This window comes from Erythrolamprus reginae, chromosome 6 (genome assembly GCF_031021105.1).
Source record: "Erythrolamprus reginae isolate rEryReg1 chromosome 6, rEryReg1.hap1, whole genome shotgun sequence".
NCBI classification, from domain to species: Eukaryota; Metazoa; Chordata; class Lepidosauria; order Squamata; family Dipsadidae; genus Erythrolamprus; species Erythrolamprus reginae.
Genome location: NC_091955.1, coordinates 95,859,459 through 95,877,523, shown reverse-complemented (window position 1 = coordinate 95,877,523; position 18,065 = coordinate 95,859,459). Strand labels below are relative to the sequence as shown.

General features: G+C 46.0%; 1 protein-coding gene across 2 annotated transcripts in view; it reads left to right on the top strand.

Annotated features, from left to right (window-relative positions):
• Positions 1-18,065, top strand: part of TASOR2 (transcription activation suppressor family member 2) — a 43,998-nt gene that overhangs the window by 14,524 nt on the left and 11,409 nt on the right. For both annotated transcript variants that reach the window (XM_070754476.1, XM_070754477.1), the window contains 7 exons: positions 1,300-1,372; positions 1,493-1,567; positions 2,920-3,684; positions 5,580-5,741; positions 8,889-9,738; positions 10,985-11,546; positions 13,044-16,727. In XM_070754476.1, coding sequence (XP_070610577.1) covers positions 1,300-1,372; positions 1,493-1,567; positions 2,920-3,684; positions 5,580-5,741; positions 8,889-9,738; positions 10,985-11,546; positions 13,044-16,727 — 6,171 coding nt within the window. The remainder of the gene's footprint in view (positions 1-1,299; positions 1,373-1,492; positions 1,568-2,919; positions 3,685-5,579; positions 5,742-8,888; positions 9,739-10,984; positions 11,547-13,043; positions 16,728-18,065) is intronic.

Below are 18,065 nucleotides of genomic sequence, written 5' to 3'. Positions count from 1 at the left end.
TGTGAAAAAGGGTCTCTCTTTATCAGTGCCGTTGTAACCTTGAACAGTCACCCCGAGTCTTCGGAGAGGGGCGGCATACAAATCTAAGTAATAAATAATAAATAATAATAAATAAATGAACTGTTGAAAGTCAAGGACTACTGGAATGCAGCCGACTTATGATGAACGGCTTCAATTGCTGGTTTTTTTGTACCCAAAGCCTCTTTGTATCTCTCCTATATCCCCTATATCTTCTCTTCTATCCCTATATTTTTCTTCTATCCTCTCATTGATTATTTTATCCTATATTCTCTCTTCTATTCTTTCTCTAATTCTATTTCCTCGAAGGTGTCCTCTATTACCTTCATTGTGTATCATTGTGTATTGGACAAAATAAATAAATAAGTAAGTAAGTAAGTAAATTTCTCTCTTCAGCTCAAAGTGAAAGTAAAAAAAACCCACCAAATTTGAAAGTGAAAATGCAAAACAGTTGACTTTCACTTTGAGCATGTAGATAAAAAAGGAAGAGAGAAGCAGCTATTTTGTGCCGTGAATTGGGCTGTTTTGCAGGGAGGGGAAAAAAGAATCCACTTTTTCCCCAGAGTGGCTGAGATGGCCTTTGACCAAGATTGTACAACTTTACAGCCCGCGTTGCAAAGTCCTTAGAGAGTTAGGTAGGAGTTAGAGTCCCTAGGGAGTTAGGGACAAATAAATACAGTGATACCTCGTCTTACAAACGCCTCATCATACAAACTTTTCGAGATACAAACCCGGGGTTTAAGATTTTTTTGCCTCTTCTTACAAACTATTTTCACCTTACAAACCCACTGCCGCCACTGGGATGCCCCGTCTCCGGACTTCCGTTGCCAGCGAAGCAACGGAACCCGGAGAAGGCCCACTCTGTGGGACCTAACGGGTCGGGATGGCCCATTTCCCAACTTCTGGTGGGCCTGATAGGCCCATTTTTCACCCTTGCCCTTCCAGAGGCTCTATAGAGGCTGGAAATGGCCCGTTTCCCAACTTCTGATGGGCCCGGTATGCCCATTTCTCGCTCTCTGCCCTCCCGGAGGACTTATACAGGCCGAAAACGGCCCATTTCTCAACTTCCGGTGGGCCTAATAGGCCCATTTTTCACTCTTCTAATATTCCAGAGGCAAATACACCCCTCCAAGGCTCTCTGGAGCGTGAAAATGCCCTCCCAGAGCCTCTGCACAAACCGAAAACCATCTAGCTAGGGTAATGGCTCACGTGCCGGCATCTATGCCGTAGGTTCGCCATAACGGGACCAGGGGAAATTCACTTTCGGTCTCTCTGTTCCAGGCACTTGTCAAATATTTAAATGATCGTGGAATACTCCTCTTCCTCACCTCCTCCGTCTTGGCGAAAGAAAAAGGTAAGAAGAGAAACCAAGACCTTCCGCACCATCAACCCTAAGTCCTTCGGGATTGGGCGGCATAGAAGTCGAAATCAATCAATCAATCAATCCCAGTTGAGTCTTGCCTTTTTCTTCCAGACACCGAAGCAAACGATTTGGGTTCCCTTCAAGCTTTGTTTCTGTTCCCATCCCCAGAGCCCAGGCATTTAACAGGTACAAATGTATTTTTGCAAACCCCAGTTGTCCTTTTCCCCTACTTTTTACCCCTTTACATTTACTTATTTATTTATTAGAATTTAATTCCTCTTTTTATTATTTTTGTAAAGCGGTCAAAGTGGCGAACATACCTAATAATTTTTTTTTTTTTTGCTTTTGTTTTCTCTGACAACAACAACAACCCTGTGAGGTGGGTTGGGCTGAGAGAGAGAGAGAGAGAGAGAGTAATCGGTCCAAGGTCACCCAGTCAGCTTTCATGCCTAAATTTGGAACTAGAACTCACCACCTCCTGGTCATTGGCTCAAAGTCACCCAGCTAGTTTTCATGCCTAAGGCAGGACTAGAACTCACAGTCTCCTAATGATTGGCTTTTATCCCTAGGGTGAAACTAGGACTCCCCATTGCCTGTTGATTGGCTCTGAGTCAATTTGTTGTGGCTAGTAACTTCTCTCTCATTCAACTACGCTTCCCAATTCCCCTAATGCTGTACTCCTGTGGCAGGCCAAAGCCTCTAGTCCACAAGACGGCTCTCGGTCTGACAAAGAGCTTACAGTGATACCTCGTCTTACAAACGCCTCGTCATACAAACTTTTCGAGATACAAACCTGGGGTTTAAGATTTTTTTGCCTCTTCTTACAAACTATTTTCACCTTACAAACCCACCGCCACCGCTGGGATGCCCCACCTCCAGACTTCCATTGCCAGTGAAGTACCCGTTTTTGCACTGCTGGGATTCCCCTGAGGCTCGCCTCCATGAGAAACCCCACCTCCGGACTTCCGTGTTTTTGTGAATCCCAGCAGGGCAATCCCAGCAGCGCAAAAACGGGCGCTTCGCTGGCAACGGAAGTCCGGGGGTGGGGTTTCCCAGCGAGGGGAGCCTCAGTGAAATCGCAGCATTGCAAAAACACAGAGGTCCGGAGGTGGGGTTTCGAGGACTTCGGTGATTTCAATGATGCTCTCTTCGCTGGGAAACCCCACCTCCGGACTTCCGTTGCCAGCAAAGTGCTCATATTTGTGATGCTGGGATTCCCCTGCTGAGATTCCCCTGCAGCATCGCAAAAACACAGAAGTCCGGAGGCGGGGTTTCCCACGGAGGGGAGCCTCCGGGGAATCACAGCAGCGCAAAAACGGGCGCTTCGGCTGGCAAAATGGGTAAATTTGGGGCTTGCATGCATTAATCGCTTTTCCATTGATTCCTATGGGAAACATTGTTTCGTCTTACAAACTTTTCACCTTAAGAACCTCGTCCCGGAACCAATTAAGTTTGTAAGACAAGGTGTCACTGTATTTTGTTTATGTTTCTTGGGCACGACTGAGGTCGGTTGCAAACAGCTTTCCATTTTTCATTAGCCACAGATTGGAAAGGCGAAGAGGGGAGAAGCGAGGCCCTGCAGCGGTTCCCCCCGATTCTTCCTCTCCTTCGCCAGGCGTTGGCGGGAGCCGCCCCAAATCCGAATCCCTCTAGCACTTTGGCCAAACTGCAAATGGAGGAATTAGCAAATCTCGATCAAAGTTCGGCGCCAAACTGGGATAACACGGCCAGCCCACCCTTGACTTCCAAACTTTCCTCCGAGACCCCTAAGGGGGCTCCCGTGGACGAGACACGCTCCCCGCCTTCGTTTTCCAACTTGGAGCTTTATCTGTCGGACCCCGAAAGTTATGCACTGGAGGTGGCGTCTGCGGCAGCCTATTGGAAGGGCCACTCTTGGTTGTCCGACGGTTGCGCGGGTTTAAATTCAGAGCCGTTGCCGTCAGACGAAGCGGATAAAGCTGCCGGGACGGGCACGGTTCCCTCCGATGGACACGGGCCGGGCCGAGATGCCACGTCGAAAAGCAGCCCGCCTGGAGAGCGACCCTTGCAATGGACAAAAAGGAAGTCCAGCCGGATCCTTGTGGCCACTTCGAAGAAGAAATGGTCGCCTCTGAAGATGTACTGCATGTTGGAGAGCAGCAAGAAGAAGATGAAGGAGAAAAGGAAGAAGAAGAAGAAGAAATTGCCCAAGGAAGCAGTGACTCTCAACGTCCCTTTGGCTAAAGATCCCGGGTCACCAGCGGATCCTAAAAAAACTACCCTCAAATTGAAAAATATCCCGAATCCACTGAGAAGGAAGAGGGGTGAGTGCCATTTCAAATAAGCCTCAAAATGATCCCGTTTTAATTTTTTTTTATCACAGGAAATATATAATTTGGTCTGTTTATCATCATTTAAAGACCCCATAATCGCTTGCAGGGTGGAATCGGAGCAACGGAATGGAGCTAGCAGAGGGTTTTACTTTGTATTGGCAGTTCTGTGTCAGCAAAAACTTCAGAAGAGAAGGATTTAGGGGTCGTGATTTCTGACAGTCTCAAAATGGGTGAACAGTGCAATCAGGCGGTAGGGGAAGCAAGTGGGGTGCTTGGCTGCATAGCTAGAGGTACAACAAGCAGGAAGAGGGAGATTGTGATCCCACTGTATAGAGCGCTGGTGAGACCCCATTTGGAACAATGTGTTCAGTTCTGGAGACCTCACCTACAAAAAGATATTGACAAAATTGAAGGGGTCCAAAGACAGGCTACAAGAATGGTGGAAGGTCTTAAGCATAAAACGTATCAGGAAAGACTTCATGAACTCAATCTGTCTAGTCTGGAGGACAGAAGGAAAAGGGGGGACATGATTGAAACATTTAAATACGTTAAAGGGTTAAATAAGGTCCAGGAGGGAAGTGTTTTTAATAGGAAAGTGAACACAAGAACAAGGGGACACAATCTGAAGTTAGTTGGGGGGAAAGATCAAAAGCAACATGAGAAATATTATTTTACTGAAAGAGTAGTAGATCCTTGGAACAAACTTCCAGCAGACGTGGTAGATAAATCCACAGTCACTGAATTTAAACCTGCCTGGGATAAACATAAATCCATCCTAAGATAAAATACAGAAAATAGTATAAGGGCACACTAGATGGACCAGGAGGTCTTTTTCTGCCGTCAGTCTTTTATATTTCTATGTTTCTATCAGATCCCCTTCCCTGTCGCCAACACGGAGATGTGTTCAGCAGATATATTCTCCACCTGATCAGAACAATTCTGTTTAAGTTCAAGGCTGTATGTTTCCCACTCCTCAAATCTGTTACGAAACCAGCCCCCTCCCCATTTCAGCCCAATCGGCTGTATATTTTGGAGTCAAATTGAGACAGAGAAGCCCCACATACGGTGGTTCTCGGTTAATCTTCCTGTGGTTTAGAGTGTGGCGTGACATCCGTCCGGGGTGTTATTGGAAAGCCATAAGGCGGTTTAGCACAATAACCGCTTGAATAGTAGTGTTAACTCAGGCACAGGTGTTAGGTTTGTGGGTTGTTGTTGTTTGTCTCTATTCATCGAATGCAAAAGGAGAAGAAAAAGAGAAATGTGCAGTTCTGAAGAAAGAAAGAAAAAACCTGTGTCTGTCTATATCTTTATCTAATCTGTATATTCATATTGGTCTGTCTATCTATCCAACCAACCAACCAACCATATCTATCTATCTATCTATCTATCTATCTATCTATCTATCTATCTATCTATCTATCTATCTATCTATCTATCCATTCTATCCACCTATCATCTACCTACCTACCTGTCTGTCTGTCTACCACCTACCTACCTACCTACCTACCTATCCTATCCTATCTATCTATTCTATCTACCTATCATCTACCTACCTGTCTATCTGTCTGTCATCTATCTATCTATCATCTATCTATCTACCTATCTACCTATCTATCTAATCTATCTATCTATCTATCTATCTATCTATCTATCTATCTATCTATCTAACCTATCTATCTATCTAACCTATCTATCTACCTAACCTATCTATCTACCTACCTACCTACTTACCTACCTACTTACCCACCTACCTACCTACCTACCATCTAGCTAGCTATCTTTCCATGAAAATTTTATAGAAACATTTCAAATAAACAGTAGGCCCAGTTCATTTTATTCATCCACCACCATTAAACCATCGTACTCTGGTTCGTTGTCTCTGCCAGGGGCCGAAGTTTTGTCTGCTGAATTTATTCAAGGACCGCGGAGTGTATCGCTTGAGGGAGCCACGGGGTCTTCGGAAGGACCCGCCATGGAGGAAAAGAAACCGCGGCTGAACGTGGCCGTGCAACGGAAGAATGTGGACAAAATGGACGCCAAAGGACCAAGTAAGATGGCGGTGGTGATTCAAACACAGAAAATCTGGCCGAAAAAAATAATAATTTTGTTTCCTCGTCCTCCATACTCTCTCCTGGTTTGTTTTTTAAAGCTGGGGCAGGGGTGAGACACTGGTACAATGGTACTAATTTAATTCATTCCGTGACCAGGTCATTAAGGAGAAAAGTTTGTAAGAAGAAGCAATTTTTCCCATAGGAATCAATGTAAAAGCAAATAATGTGTGCGATTGGGGAAACCACAGGGAAGGTGGAGGCCCTGTTTCCTCCCAGGAGTTTCCTAGATTGGCCCCACAGAGGCTTCTCCCTACCTTTTCCGGCCCTGTTTCCTCAAGGGAGATTCCTAGATTGGCCCCACAGAGGCTTCTCCCCATCTTTTCCGGCCCTGTTTCCTCAAGGGAGATTCCTAGAGAAGTCCACCGGAGACTTCCCCCCCGCCTTTTCCAGCCCTGTTTCCTCACAGGAGATTCCTAGATTGGCCCACACGGAGGCTTTTCCCTGCCTTTTCTGGCCCTGTTTCCTCCCAGGAGATTCCTAGATTGGCCCCCACGGAGGCTTCTCCCCGCCTTCTCCAGCCCTGTTTCCTCCCAGGAGATTCCTAGATTGGCCCCCACGGAGGCTTCTTCCTGCCTTTTCTGGCCCTGTTTCCTCCCAGGAGATTCCTACAGAGGCCCCACAGAGGCTTTTCCCTGCCTTTTCTGGCCCTGTTTCCTCCCAGGAGATTCCTAGATTTGCCCCCACAGAGGCTTTTCCCTGCCTTTTCTGTCCCTGTTTCCTCACAGGAGATTCCTAGATTGGCCCCCCACGGAGGCTTCTCCTCGCCTTTTCCAGCCCTGTTTCCCCCCAGGAGATTCGTTTGTAGCCTTCCCAGCTAGCTTCCGACTGCCTTATTTGCTTAACGAGCGAGAAGAAAAGGTTTTGCACTCCTGGACTAGGCCACGTAACCATGGAAACGCAGCATCGTTTATATGAAAAGAAAACCCCCCCACAGCTACTGGACCGGTAGATGCCGTCAGTTTACAGGCGCTCATGATGTGATCTACACTTTGACGTGGGAGGATACTATGCTCCCTTGAGATGCCCATGTGAGAGGCCAGTGCTATTGCTGACATGGTAGTTCAATGCTTGGAACCTTTTGAGAGGGGTCATTTGTCCATTCATTATCCTGTTTAATCAGACTTGGCCAATAAAGAATTTGAATTCTAATAATTTTAAATCAATTCTAATTCTAATAATTCCAATTCCAATAAAATTCTAATTCAGTTTTATTTCTGTTCTAATTCAATTCTATTTCTAATACAATTCTAATTCTAAACTAATTCTAATTCAATTCCAATCCCAGTTCAATTCTAGTTCTGATACTAATAATTCTAATTCTTTCTCATAATTCTAATTCAGTACTAATTCTAGTTCAAGCAACTAATTAATTCAATTAATTCTAATTCAGTATCAATTCTAATCCTAATACAATTCTAATTCTAATTCAGGCGGTAGGGAAAGCAAGTAGGATGCTTGGATGCATAGCTAGAGGTATAACAAGCAGGAAGAGGGAGATTGTGATCCCGCTATACAGAGCGCTGGTGAGATCCCATTTGGAATGCTGTGTTCAGTTCTGGAGACCTCACCTACAAAAAGATATTGACAAAATTGAACGGGTCCAAAGACGGGCTACAAGAATGGTGGAAGGTCTTAAGCATGAAACGTATCAGGAAAGACTTAATGAACTCAATCTGTAGAGTCTGGAGGACAGAAGGGAAAGGGGGGACATGATCGAAACATTTAAATATGTTAAAGGGTTAAATAGGGTTCAGGAGGGAAGTGTTTTTAACAGGAAAGTGAACACAAGAACAAGGGGACACAATCTGAAGTTAGTTGGGGGAAAGATCAAAGGCAACATGAGAAAATATTATTTTACTGAAAGAGTACTAGATCCTTGGAACAAACTTCCAGCAGACGTGGTTGGTAAATCCACAGTAACCGAATTTAAACATGCCTGGGATAAACATATATCCATTGTAAGATAAAATACAGGAAATAGTAAAAGGGCAGACTAGATGGACCATGGGGTCTTTTTCTGCCGTCAGTCTTCTATGTTTCTATGTAACACAAGAACAAGAGGGCACAATCTGAGGTTAGTTGGGGGAAAGATCACAAGCCACGTGAGAAAATATTATTTTACTGAAAGAGTAGTAGATCCTTGGAACAAACTTCCAGCGGACGTGGTTGGTAAATCCACAGTAACTGAATTTAAACATGCGTGGGATAAACATATATCCATTGTAAGATAAAATACAGGAAATAGTATAAGGGCAGACTAGATGGACCAGGAGGTCTTTTTCTGCCGTCAATCTTCTATGTTTCTATCTTTCTATGTTTAATACAATTCTAATTCTAATAATTCAAATACAATTTTTTTGTGAGCCGCTCCGAGTCTTTGGAGAGGGGTGGCATACAAATCTAATAATGTTTGTGTGTATGCTTTTTTATATACTGGGTTTTTTAGGCTTTTTAATGTAAAATTGTTATTTTAAACTTTAATATTAGATTTGTTACTGCATATTGTTTTTATCACTGCTGTGAGCCGCTCCGAGTCTGCGGAGAGGGACGGCATATAAATCTAATAAATAATAATAATAATAATAATAATAATAATAATAAAATAATAATAATAATAAATAAATTTTAATTCTAATTCTAATTCTGATTCTAATAATTCTAATTCTCATCATTCTAATTCTAACTCAATCCTAATACATTCTGATTGTAACACAATTCTAATTGTAATAATTCTAATGTAATTCCCACTCTAATAATTTTAATTTTAATTCAGTTTTAGAACTGAATTATTAGAATAATTTTTATTCTAATAATTCTAATCCAGTGTCAATTACAATTCAATTCTAACTTTTATTCTAATAATTCTAAAACTAATAATTCTAATTCTAATAATTCTATTCATGCCTGCCCCCTTGTTTTTGCTTTTCCGTCTCCCTCGATTTATGCGTGCGGAGTAGACCAAGTTGAACGACACTCCTCTCCCCTCGAATTGTCTTGGGTGCTCGTGATCATATTAAAACTAGGCCGCCCCTGGAGACAAACGGGCTTGCTCCGTCCCTAATATTTTTGTCTCTCTTTGCACAGCTCCAAGGAAAAATATCCATGACGTTTCTTCAGAAAAGCAAAGGACCAATGCTGCCTCCACAGAAAATGATACAGCTGCTCCAGATGTCCACCGGATACCTTCCGGGGGGGACGAATGTGATTCCCACGCATTGATCATGTTGGCCGACTTAGCACTGAGCTCTTGTAACTCTCTCTTGGACGGGAACAGTCGAAGAGACTTTGGGCGTTCACTTCTGTCGCGGGAACATCGTCTACCCCGCGGGAAGTTTTTGCACAAATCGTTGGATCACGAATATCACAGGGCTACCAAGAAACGGAAAGGCGCTTTCCTGCCAGGACAAACGTCCCGGTCGCCCCTTTGGCCCAGCAAGGAGACCGGACGCAATAAGGACCGAAGCGCCGTGAATCCCATCAGAAAGAAAAAAGCAAAGTTCAACCTCGCCAAAACATCTCTAGCGCTTCCGAACGAGGCCGGGGACCTCTCGGATTCGAGCGTCATCATTTCCTTAGAGCACTCGTACGCCTCTCCCGTCTACGACATGCCCCAAAAGGCAACGCCGCCTTCTCCCAACTCAATGAACGGGGTGAACCAGGAGGAACCAGGTCCGTTGGTTGGGAATGTGCTTCCTTTCCAGCACCAGCAGAATTCGTGCCAACCGGGCAAACCGGTGACGGACCATTTACCGCCTGCTCGCTCAACTGCTCTGGCCGCCCGGTTGAAGGAGGACTTCTCCGCCAGTCGCCAAGTGACGTCTCACGACAAAACAGTCCAAGTTACTTTTCAGTGGGAGGCCAAATACCATTTTGACTTGGATAGCAAATACACGAATAATTCCCTAGAAAAAACCATCGTCCGGGCAGTACACGGGTAAGTGAGGCTCTCATAGACAAAATAAATATCGTATTTTTCAGAGTATAAGACGCAGCTTTCCCCCCTTCTAAAAGAGGCTGACAATTTGGGTACGTCTTATTCATATTCCTAATGTAGCTTTTTCAAAGCTCCCCCCTCTAGCTAGATGCTAACGATCTTCCCAGCTTGTAAGCTTTTTCATTGCTGCTCCTTTCGAAGAAGAAGTTTTTCCCCAGCCCTGAGTCTTTGCAGGCTTGTTTTCATTGCTACTCTCTCAAAAAATGTTTTTCCCAGCCCTGAGTCTTTGCAGGTTTGTTTTCATTGCTACTCTTTCCAAAGAAGAAGTTTTTTTCCCAGCTCTGACTTTTTGCAGACTTGTTTTTATTGCTATTCTCTCCAAAGATGTTTTTTTCCAACCCTGAGTCTTTGCAGGCTTGTTTTCATTGCTACTCTCTCCAAAGATGTTTTTTTCCAAACCAAGTCTTTGCAGGCATGTTTTTATTGCTACTCGAAGGTACGAAGAAGTTTTTTTTCCAACCCTGAGTCTTTGCAGGCTTGTTTTCATTGCTACTCTCTCCAAAGAAGTTTTTTTTCCAACCCTGAGTCTTTGCAGGCTTGTTTTCATTGCTACTCTCTCCAAAGATGTTTTTTTCCAACCCTGAGTCTTTGCAGGCTTGTTTTCATTGCTACTCTCTCCAAAGATGTTTTTTTCCAACCCAAGTCTTTGCAGGCATGTTTTTATTGCTACTCGAAGGTACGAAGAAGTTTTTTTTCCAACCCTGAGTCTTTGCAGGCTTGTTTTCATTGCTACTCTCTCCAAAGAAGTTTTTTTTCCAACCCTGAGTCTTTGCAGGCTTGTTTTCATTGCTACTCTCTCCAAAGATGTTTTTTTCCAACCCTGAGTCTTTGCAGGCTTGTTTTCATTGCTACTCTCTCCAAAGATGTTTTTTTCCAACCCAAGTCTTTGCAGGCATGTTTTTATTGCTACTCGAAGGTACGAAGAAGTTTTTTTTCCAACCCTGAGTCTTTGCAGGCTTGTTTTCATTGCTACTCTCTCTTCAAAGAAGTTTTTTTTCCAACCCTGAGTCTTTGCAGGCTTGTTTTCATTGCTACTCTCTCCAAAGTTTTTTTTCCAGCCCTAGTGAGGTGCTTCTCTCCTCGTTTTGTTTCCGGCTCTCGTGGGCTCCAGTTGCAAAAGCCAAGCGACGAGCGTATATAAACCATCCACCCAATTCCTGTCTTTTTCTCTGCCTCCTTTCTCCAGGCCCTGGGATGAAAGCTTGTCGGACGACATGGAAGAGATGCGGATAATCCTTCACGTGTGGATGGCGCTGTTTTACAGCAAGCCGGTCCAAGCGCTGACGGTACGAAACGTGGTGGAGCACAGCAACCCTGCCAAGTACGTCTCCCTGAACAGCCTGGTGGACCCCTTGGAGCCCCTAGATGACGGGGGCAGGCCGTACGTGCTGGAGAAAGGCCCCGCGGGGTCTCTCCTCGGAACTGTCCAGGTGTCTGCTGAAGGAAAGAAAGACGGATCGGATTCTACTTCCGAGAAGCTACTCCAGGGGAACGGAGTCTCCTCCACTGACTCTTTAGAGGACAAGAGTCCTCTGGCAAAACTTGAAGAAACCAAGGACCTGCTTGAGAAGGAAGAACTGCCTCCTCCTCCTCCACCTCCTCCACCTCCTCCTCCACTTACTCCACCTCCTCCTCCACCTCCTCCTCCACTTACTCCGCCTCCTCCTCCACTTACTCCACCTCCTCCTCCACCTCCTCCCCCACCATCAACGCCTCCTCCTCCTCCTCCTCCAAAGACCATTGACGAGGTAAGATTTCAGTAAGCCCCGTAGAGCCAACGAACGCCTAAGCGAAGTGTTTTTATGGTGAGGTTTTGCGAAATTACGGTGAGGTGTTGCCCTACGTCAGCTCCAATAATGGGTTGTAGCCAGTACAGCTGGGATTGGGGCTCTGGTGGCGGAAATGGAAATGCACCTGTGTGCATGCCCGCGTGAGATTTGTCTTCTGCGCATGCCCAGCAAGCGCAACCTCACACGAGGACGCTCTTGCGCATGAGATTTTGCTGATTTTCGGCTTCTGCGCATGCAAAAAATGGGTGAAATCTCATGCGCAGAAGCTGATCCCCGTGCGCGGCGGCTTGGCAGAGCATACCGGTAAGTGGAATACCCGTCTGGCCAGCTCCTGTGTGCATGCGCCAATTTTCAGCCTTGGGGAAGAGCGTTTCGCCCTCTGGAGGCTTCCGGGAAGCTTCCCTGAAGGCTCCGGAGTGCAAAAAATGGCCCGACGGGCAAACCGGAAGTCCGTTTTTCGGAATTTCTGGTTTGCCTATTTGTTTTTGCACCGTCCATGAGGCTTCGGTGAGGCTTGTGCGAATGTCCAGGGGAGGGGGAGTCGGTGTGCATGTACAGGGGGGAATGCAAGGGGAATGGGCTTGAGTAGGTGTACACCTGTTAGCGCGCTCACACGTCAGGCCGAAGCCTTCATGTGGAGTTTGGCCTGTCACAGCACAAGGGGGGATGGGAGGGGCAGTGAGTAGTCAGAGGAGAAAGATAAAAACACATTAATAATAATAATAATAATAATAATAATAATAATAATAATAATTTATTAGATTTGTATGCCGCCCCTCTCTGAAGACTCGGGGCGGCTCACAACAATAATAAAAACCATGTTACAGTGGAACAAATCTAATATTAAAAGAGAAAAAAAAACCATATAAAACCCCATCATTTAAAACCAAACAACACATACATACCAAGCATAAAATATAAAAGCCTGGGGAAGGTGTCTCAGTTCCCTCATGCCAGGTGATATAGGTGGGTCTTGAGTAATTTACGAAACGTAATTTACATTAGGATAGGAACAGTAGGCACCAAGGTGCACTTATGCACGCCCCTTACAGACCTCTTAGAAAAGGGGAGAGGTCAATTGTAGATAACGTAAGGTTGAAGATTTTGGGATTGGGGGAAGAAACAACAGAGTACGGTAGTGAATTCCAGGTGTTGTCCACTCTATTGCTGAAATCGTATTTTCTGCAGTCTAGTTTGAAGTCATTTACATTTAGTTTGTATCTATTGCGTGCTTTTGTGTTGCTCTTGTTAAAGGTGAAGATAAAGGAGGGGGGAAGAGAAGGAAAAAAGAGGAAGAGGAAATGGGAGGATTCCAGTCCTGATTATGGTCGTACGTCAGGCCCTACCTATATGTTCCTATGCTGGACATAACCTTTAAAACCCCTAGAGATCTTTTTGCTAAACTATGTCCGTCCGCAAATCTGAAAGCTGGATTTTTCTTTTTCTTTTTTCCAGATGGTTGAAGCAAAGCCCAAAGAACAACACTCCCCTCCCCCTGTGCTTCCTGTTGAAAACCCGCCTGGGGTTGACGAACGTATGAACTCTCCAGTCTGTCAAACCATGACAGACATACGTCAAGAGACCGAGTTACTTGAAGCTTCCCAAAACGATGCATCAGGGCCTACAGGGTTTGCGGAGGGTTCCAGAAACCAACAGCCCATCGCAAGCACCGAAGTTGCCGTTTCGGTAGCAAATAAAGGAACTGACGTTGCGTCTCCTTCCGAAGAGGTGAAGGAGGACAACCTCCCAGCTGATGGTCCAGACTCAAGAACATCAGAAGAAGCAGAGTTAAAAGAAGATGTGAAGTCTCAGGAACCCACTAATCCAGGAAACCAAGTGCAAAACCAGTCTACGGACGAGGGAGATGGAGAAAGCGTGGACTTGGGATCCCCTGATCCCATGCTCTCCAAAGGCAATGAGACTGACACGGAGGTCCAAGATATGGATCTGGTTTCAGAAGATGAAGGAGATCCTGGGGAGAGCACTGCGAAAGGAAGAGAAGAAACAGACGGTTTGAGTGATGACGACGACGACACATCAGATGGACAAGGTCCTCTCCCATCTCGGGCATCATCCCCAGATGCCTCATCTGGGCATCGGACAGAATTCCTGGGGGCTGAAGAAACGGCGGTAGGATCATCCACAAGTTCTGTATCTCCAAACCAGATGGGGTTGATGGATACAGTTCTTCAGCAGGTGACCTTGTTGATGGATACAGTACTTCAGCAGGTGACCTCGATGCAGTCAGTGACTGCTGATGAAACGGTGGTTGGATCAGCCACAGACCCCACGTCTCCGAAACAGACAGACGAGGTGGAGAACTCGCACGACGAAGCGATCTCGGCTGATTCAGCTTCCAACGAAGCTTCTGGAGACTTCCCAAATGATCGAGCAACTCCAGATGGGCCCTCACAAAGTCCACAGGAACCAGTAGGAAGTCCTAAGGTTCCTGACCAGGTTGACGTGGTTGACTCTTCCTCAGTTTCCCAGGAAGACAGAGGGATCATTTTGTCCTGTCCGCCTTCATGGGAGGCTAGTCCTGTCCATCAAAGAGCTTGGGACGAAGAACCACCAAAGGTCCAGGAAGATCGTCCCGAGAACCCCCTGTATCGGATCTTTGGAGATCCAATGGATCTGATTGAAGATATTTCTCAGGAGAGTACAGACTTGGCTGGTCCTGTTCTGCACCTTTGTGAACCAAACAACAACTTGTGTATGAACTCGGTACCAAACAGTATATCAACTCAACAGGAATCAGTGGAAACCCAAGACAGCTCTGTTGCGTTGGCTCAATGTCTTCCCCCCACCAAAGAAATGGATCTGGTTGAAAGTCCTGAGGGAGATCATCCAGCGAGTCCTGCCCATCAGGAAACTTCTGACCAAGCTGCAACGTTGCAGGATTCCGGTGGCAAACTGGATTTGCTTGAGAATTCTTCAATTCCCCAGGAAAAGGATGTCATTCACCCAACGGATGATGTTTGGGGGCAGGTTAAGGAACAACAGCTTGCAGAGTCCGATTTGGGAACACAAGAGGAACAGAAGATCGATCAGGGAGAAAAGATTTCGGCGGACCCCCAGCCCGCAAACGAAGAATACCTGAGCCTGGAGACGCACGATGCAGAATCCGAGACTTCCTTCAAAAGTGAAACATGTTTAGATCAAGAAACTACCGGAGACTCTTCTGCAAGGGAAGAAGAAGAAGAGTCCCCGGAGGTTGGCATTGAAAAGCCAACTGTTACCACGACTGCTGTAGCCGAGGAGGTCCACGCTTTAATGAATGAATTGATAGACACAGTATGTGTCATGTTAGCTCAGAGTGAAGAAATGAGGGCTCCAAAGAGTTTAAGTTGGATTGATCCAGCTATGCTGGAGAGTGTGACACCTGCCATGAGCGATGATGAGGGTTGCCCAACTGATCAGCAATCCCATGCGGACGTGAAATGGGCTGAGGAATGTTTAGAAGAGACTTCCAGTTTTGATGACCAAGAGGACCGCGTACAAGCTAGGGTAGAAGGACTAGGAGAGTTGTGTCCGTCATCAAATGAGAACACGAGGTCTGATCCAGGAGATGTTTCTGAAAAAGCAGAACTTCAAGGAAATGATGCTACCTCAGTTGCCACGGAGATCTTCTCAACTTGTGGCACAAGTCAAGCAGAGCTGGACACAAACAGCCCAAAAAGCAGGTGTTCCTGGCTCGAAACCGCCGAGTCACCAGATGACTACAGTGCAAAGGTGGATGACTATGGTGTGTCCACTTTGGAAATAGTTGAGCAAACAGAGGCCAGTCCAGAAGAACCCAACGATGACAGGGAAGACTGTTCTAGAGAAGAAGAAGTGGGGGACTCATCCTTTGTCCCAGCAAAACGTTTAGCAGAAGAACCTGATTCTGTGGTTGACCGAGATTCAAACGAAGCTCCAGAGGATGGTGAAGAAGACGCGAAGGGGTGTCTGGGAAGTCTTGAAGACCCTCTACCTGATGAAAGGACAGAGTTGTCCACCAGTTCTTTAGGCAGGAACACAGACTGGGAAGATGAATCCCTGACTGTGTACGGCAGCCAAGATCCCTGTGTAGATTGGTATCCCACGAGAAAACTTGAGAGTTTCTATCCACCAAGGTTCAAGGCCTCCCCAAGTATAGAATCCGAGTTAACCCGCAGTTCATCTCTTGGGAACGAGACTTGTAAAGATGGGGATTTGGTGTCTTCAGAAGCTAGCCAGAAGACGTCAGATGCCGGGTCCAGGAAACGCAAAAAAAAGGATTGTTGTTCAACATCGCTGTCGCGTGACGTGCATCATGATCCTGAGCCCTTCAGGAATTATATCAATTTCGCCATCACCAAGAAGCACAAGGAGAAAAGTAGGACTTTCCACTCATTCTCCAAAGAGCACGACCCTTTCTCCAGAGATTTGAGGTCCGTCAACTCCTGGAGCAGGAAATGGGGTTTTCGGAGTGACCCGATTCAGAACATTTTAGAAATGGAATCCGTGCGGTTCCACTGCAGAATCCAGAAGCTCCTGAAGAGATCACAACGTTCTACCTCCTGCGTTCTTCCCAGCAAGAAGGTCCCACTACAAGGGATAACAGAAAGGTTGCCACCTACCACCGTCTCGGAAGAGACAATGCCTACATTTTCAGCCAGAAGCAAAAGTCCACTACTGGTCACCATTGTCAACCCAAATTCAAGGACCGGGGGCCGATACGATGACCCCTATGGTCCGTTTCCGACCAGCCTGAATCCCTTTGTCCCAACTGCTGTGCCGAAGCATCGAGGCGGACTCGGTCCGAATCCTCCTTTCTCTTCTTTGCATCTTCAGAAACAGAACTATCACAACTTGAACAGTTTTTCCCGGGACATCTCGTCCATTCTCAAAGAGTTTGTCGAATTCAACAAGGCGATGATGTCGGAGAGCGCGCAGGCCTGCAACCCGGAGAGAGACCTCACTGCTACCTCAGGAAAGGGGGGCGAGATACGGTACCCACCTCGACCTCCCGCGCCGCTCCTCTACGAGGGCTTTCTCACCGACCTGCACAATGCACTACATTTCCAGCTGAAAAACGTGGCCCAGGAAGCGTGCCAAAAACCCTTCTCGTTCTACTTGATGGAAATGGAGGACGACCCGTTCTTCAGGAGGTTGAAGGTAGGATTTGGGGGGTGATGTTAATGGGGGTCTCAGGATCCCTGGGAGGAAGCGGGACGCTTCAGAATGGTTGTGCATGGTTGAAAGAATGCACCAAGTCTTCGGAGAGGGGCAGCACCCAAGTCTAATAAATTATTATTATTATCATGTAGGGTTTCTCAAATTCGGCCCTTGAAAATGGGTGGACTACAAAGCCCAGAATTCCCCAGCCAGCCTTTGTAGACTTCAACTCCCAGAATTTCATGCAAGCATGGGTGGACGTCCACTCCCAGGATTCCCCAGTTGAAGACCACCCATCTTAAACATTTTGAAGAGTGTTCGGAGTCCGTAGATAGTCCAGGATGCAGCCGCGCGATCCGTTATGGGTGTACATATAACCATATAACAACCATATAACACCAATGCTCCGTTGGCTACCGATTAGTCTCCGGTCACAATTCAAGGTGAAGCCCTACATGGCTTAGGAACATGGCTCCTGCCACATACCTCGCGGAGACCAATAAGATCTCACAGGGTTGACCTTCCCCAGGTCTTGTCGACTAAGCAATGCTGGTTGGTGGGGCCGCAGGGGAGGGCCTTCTCTGTGCCTGCCCCGGTTCTATGAAACCAACTCCCCCCTGATGCCTGTATTGCTTCCACTCTGCTGGTCTTCTGAAAGGCAGTGAAGATCTGGTTTTTCTGGCAGGCCTGGGGGCCGTGAATATCACATCTGTCAGGGCAGAATTGTGTTGATTGGATAGGCATGTATTAAACTGCAGTTTCCATTGCTTTGACCATTTATCTAGTAAAGCTAAATCATTTACCATATTACAGACCCCTCCAGGAATATCAACCCTATCGCACACTTTAGAGTCATCGGCAAATAGGCAAAACTTCCCTACCAGACCTTCCCCTATGTCACTCACAAACATATTAAAAAGAATAGGACCCAGAACAGACCCTTGTGGCACACCGCTTGTACCTGACTTGCTCAGAATACTCGCCATTAACAATAACTCTCTGATGTCTACGCTTCAGCCAGCTGCAAATCCACTGAACTATCCAGGGACTAAGTCCAATCTTCACTAATTTATCTATCAGCTCTTTATGTGGAACCATATCAAAGGCTTTGGTGAAGTCCAGATAGGCAATATCCAAGGCACCACCTTCATCCAACACCTTTGTGACATAGTCAAAGAACTCAATGAGATTTGCCTTCAGTAAAGCCATGCTGATTTGGGTCCAATAAGTTATTGTTTTTTAGGTGCTGATTTATCCTCTTTTTGAGTAGAGTCTCCATCATTTTAACTACAACTGATGTCATTTTAACATGCCAGCTGATTATATTGTGGTTTGCAT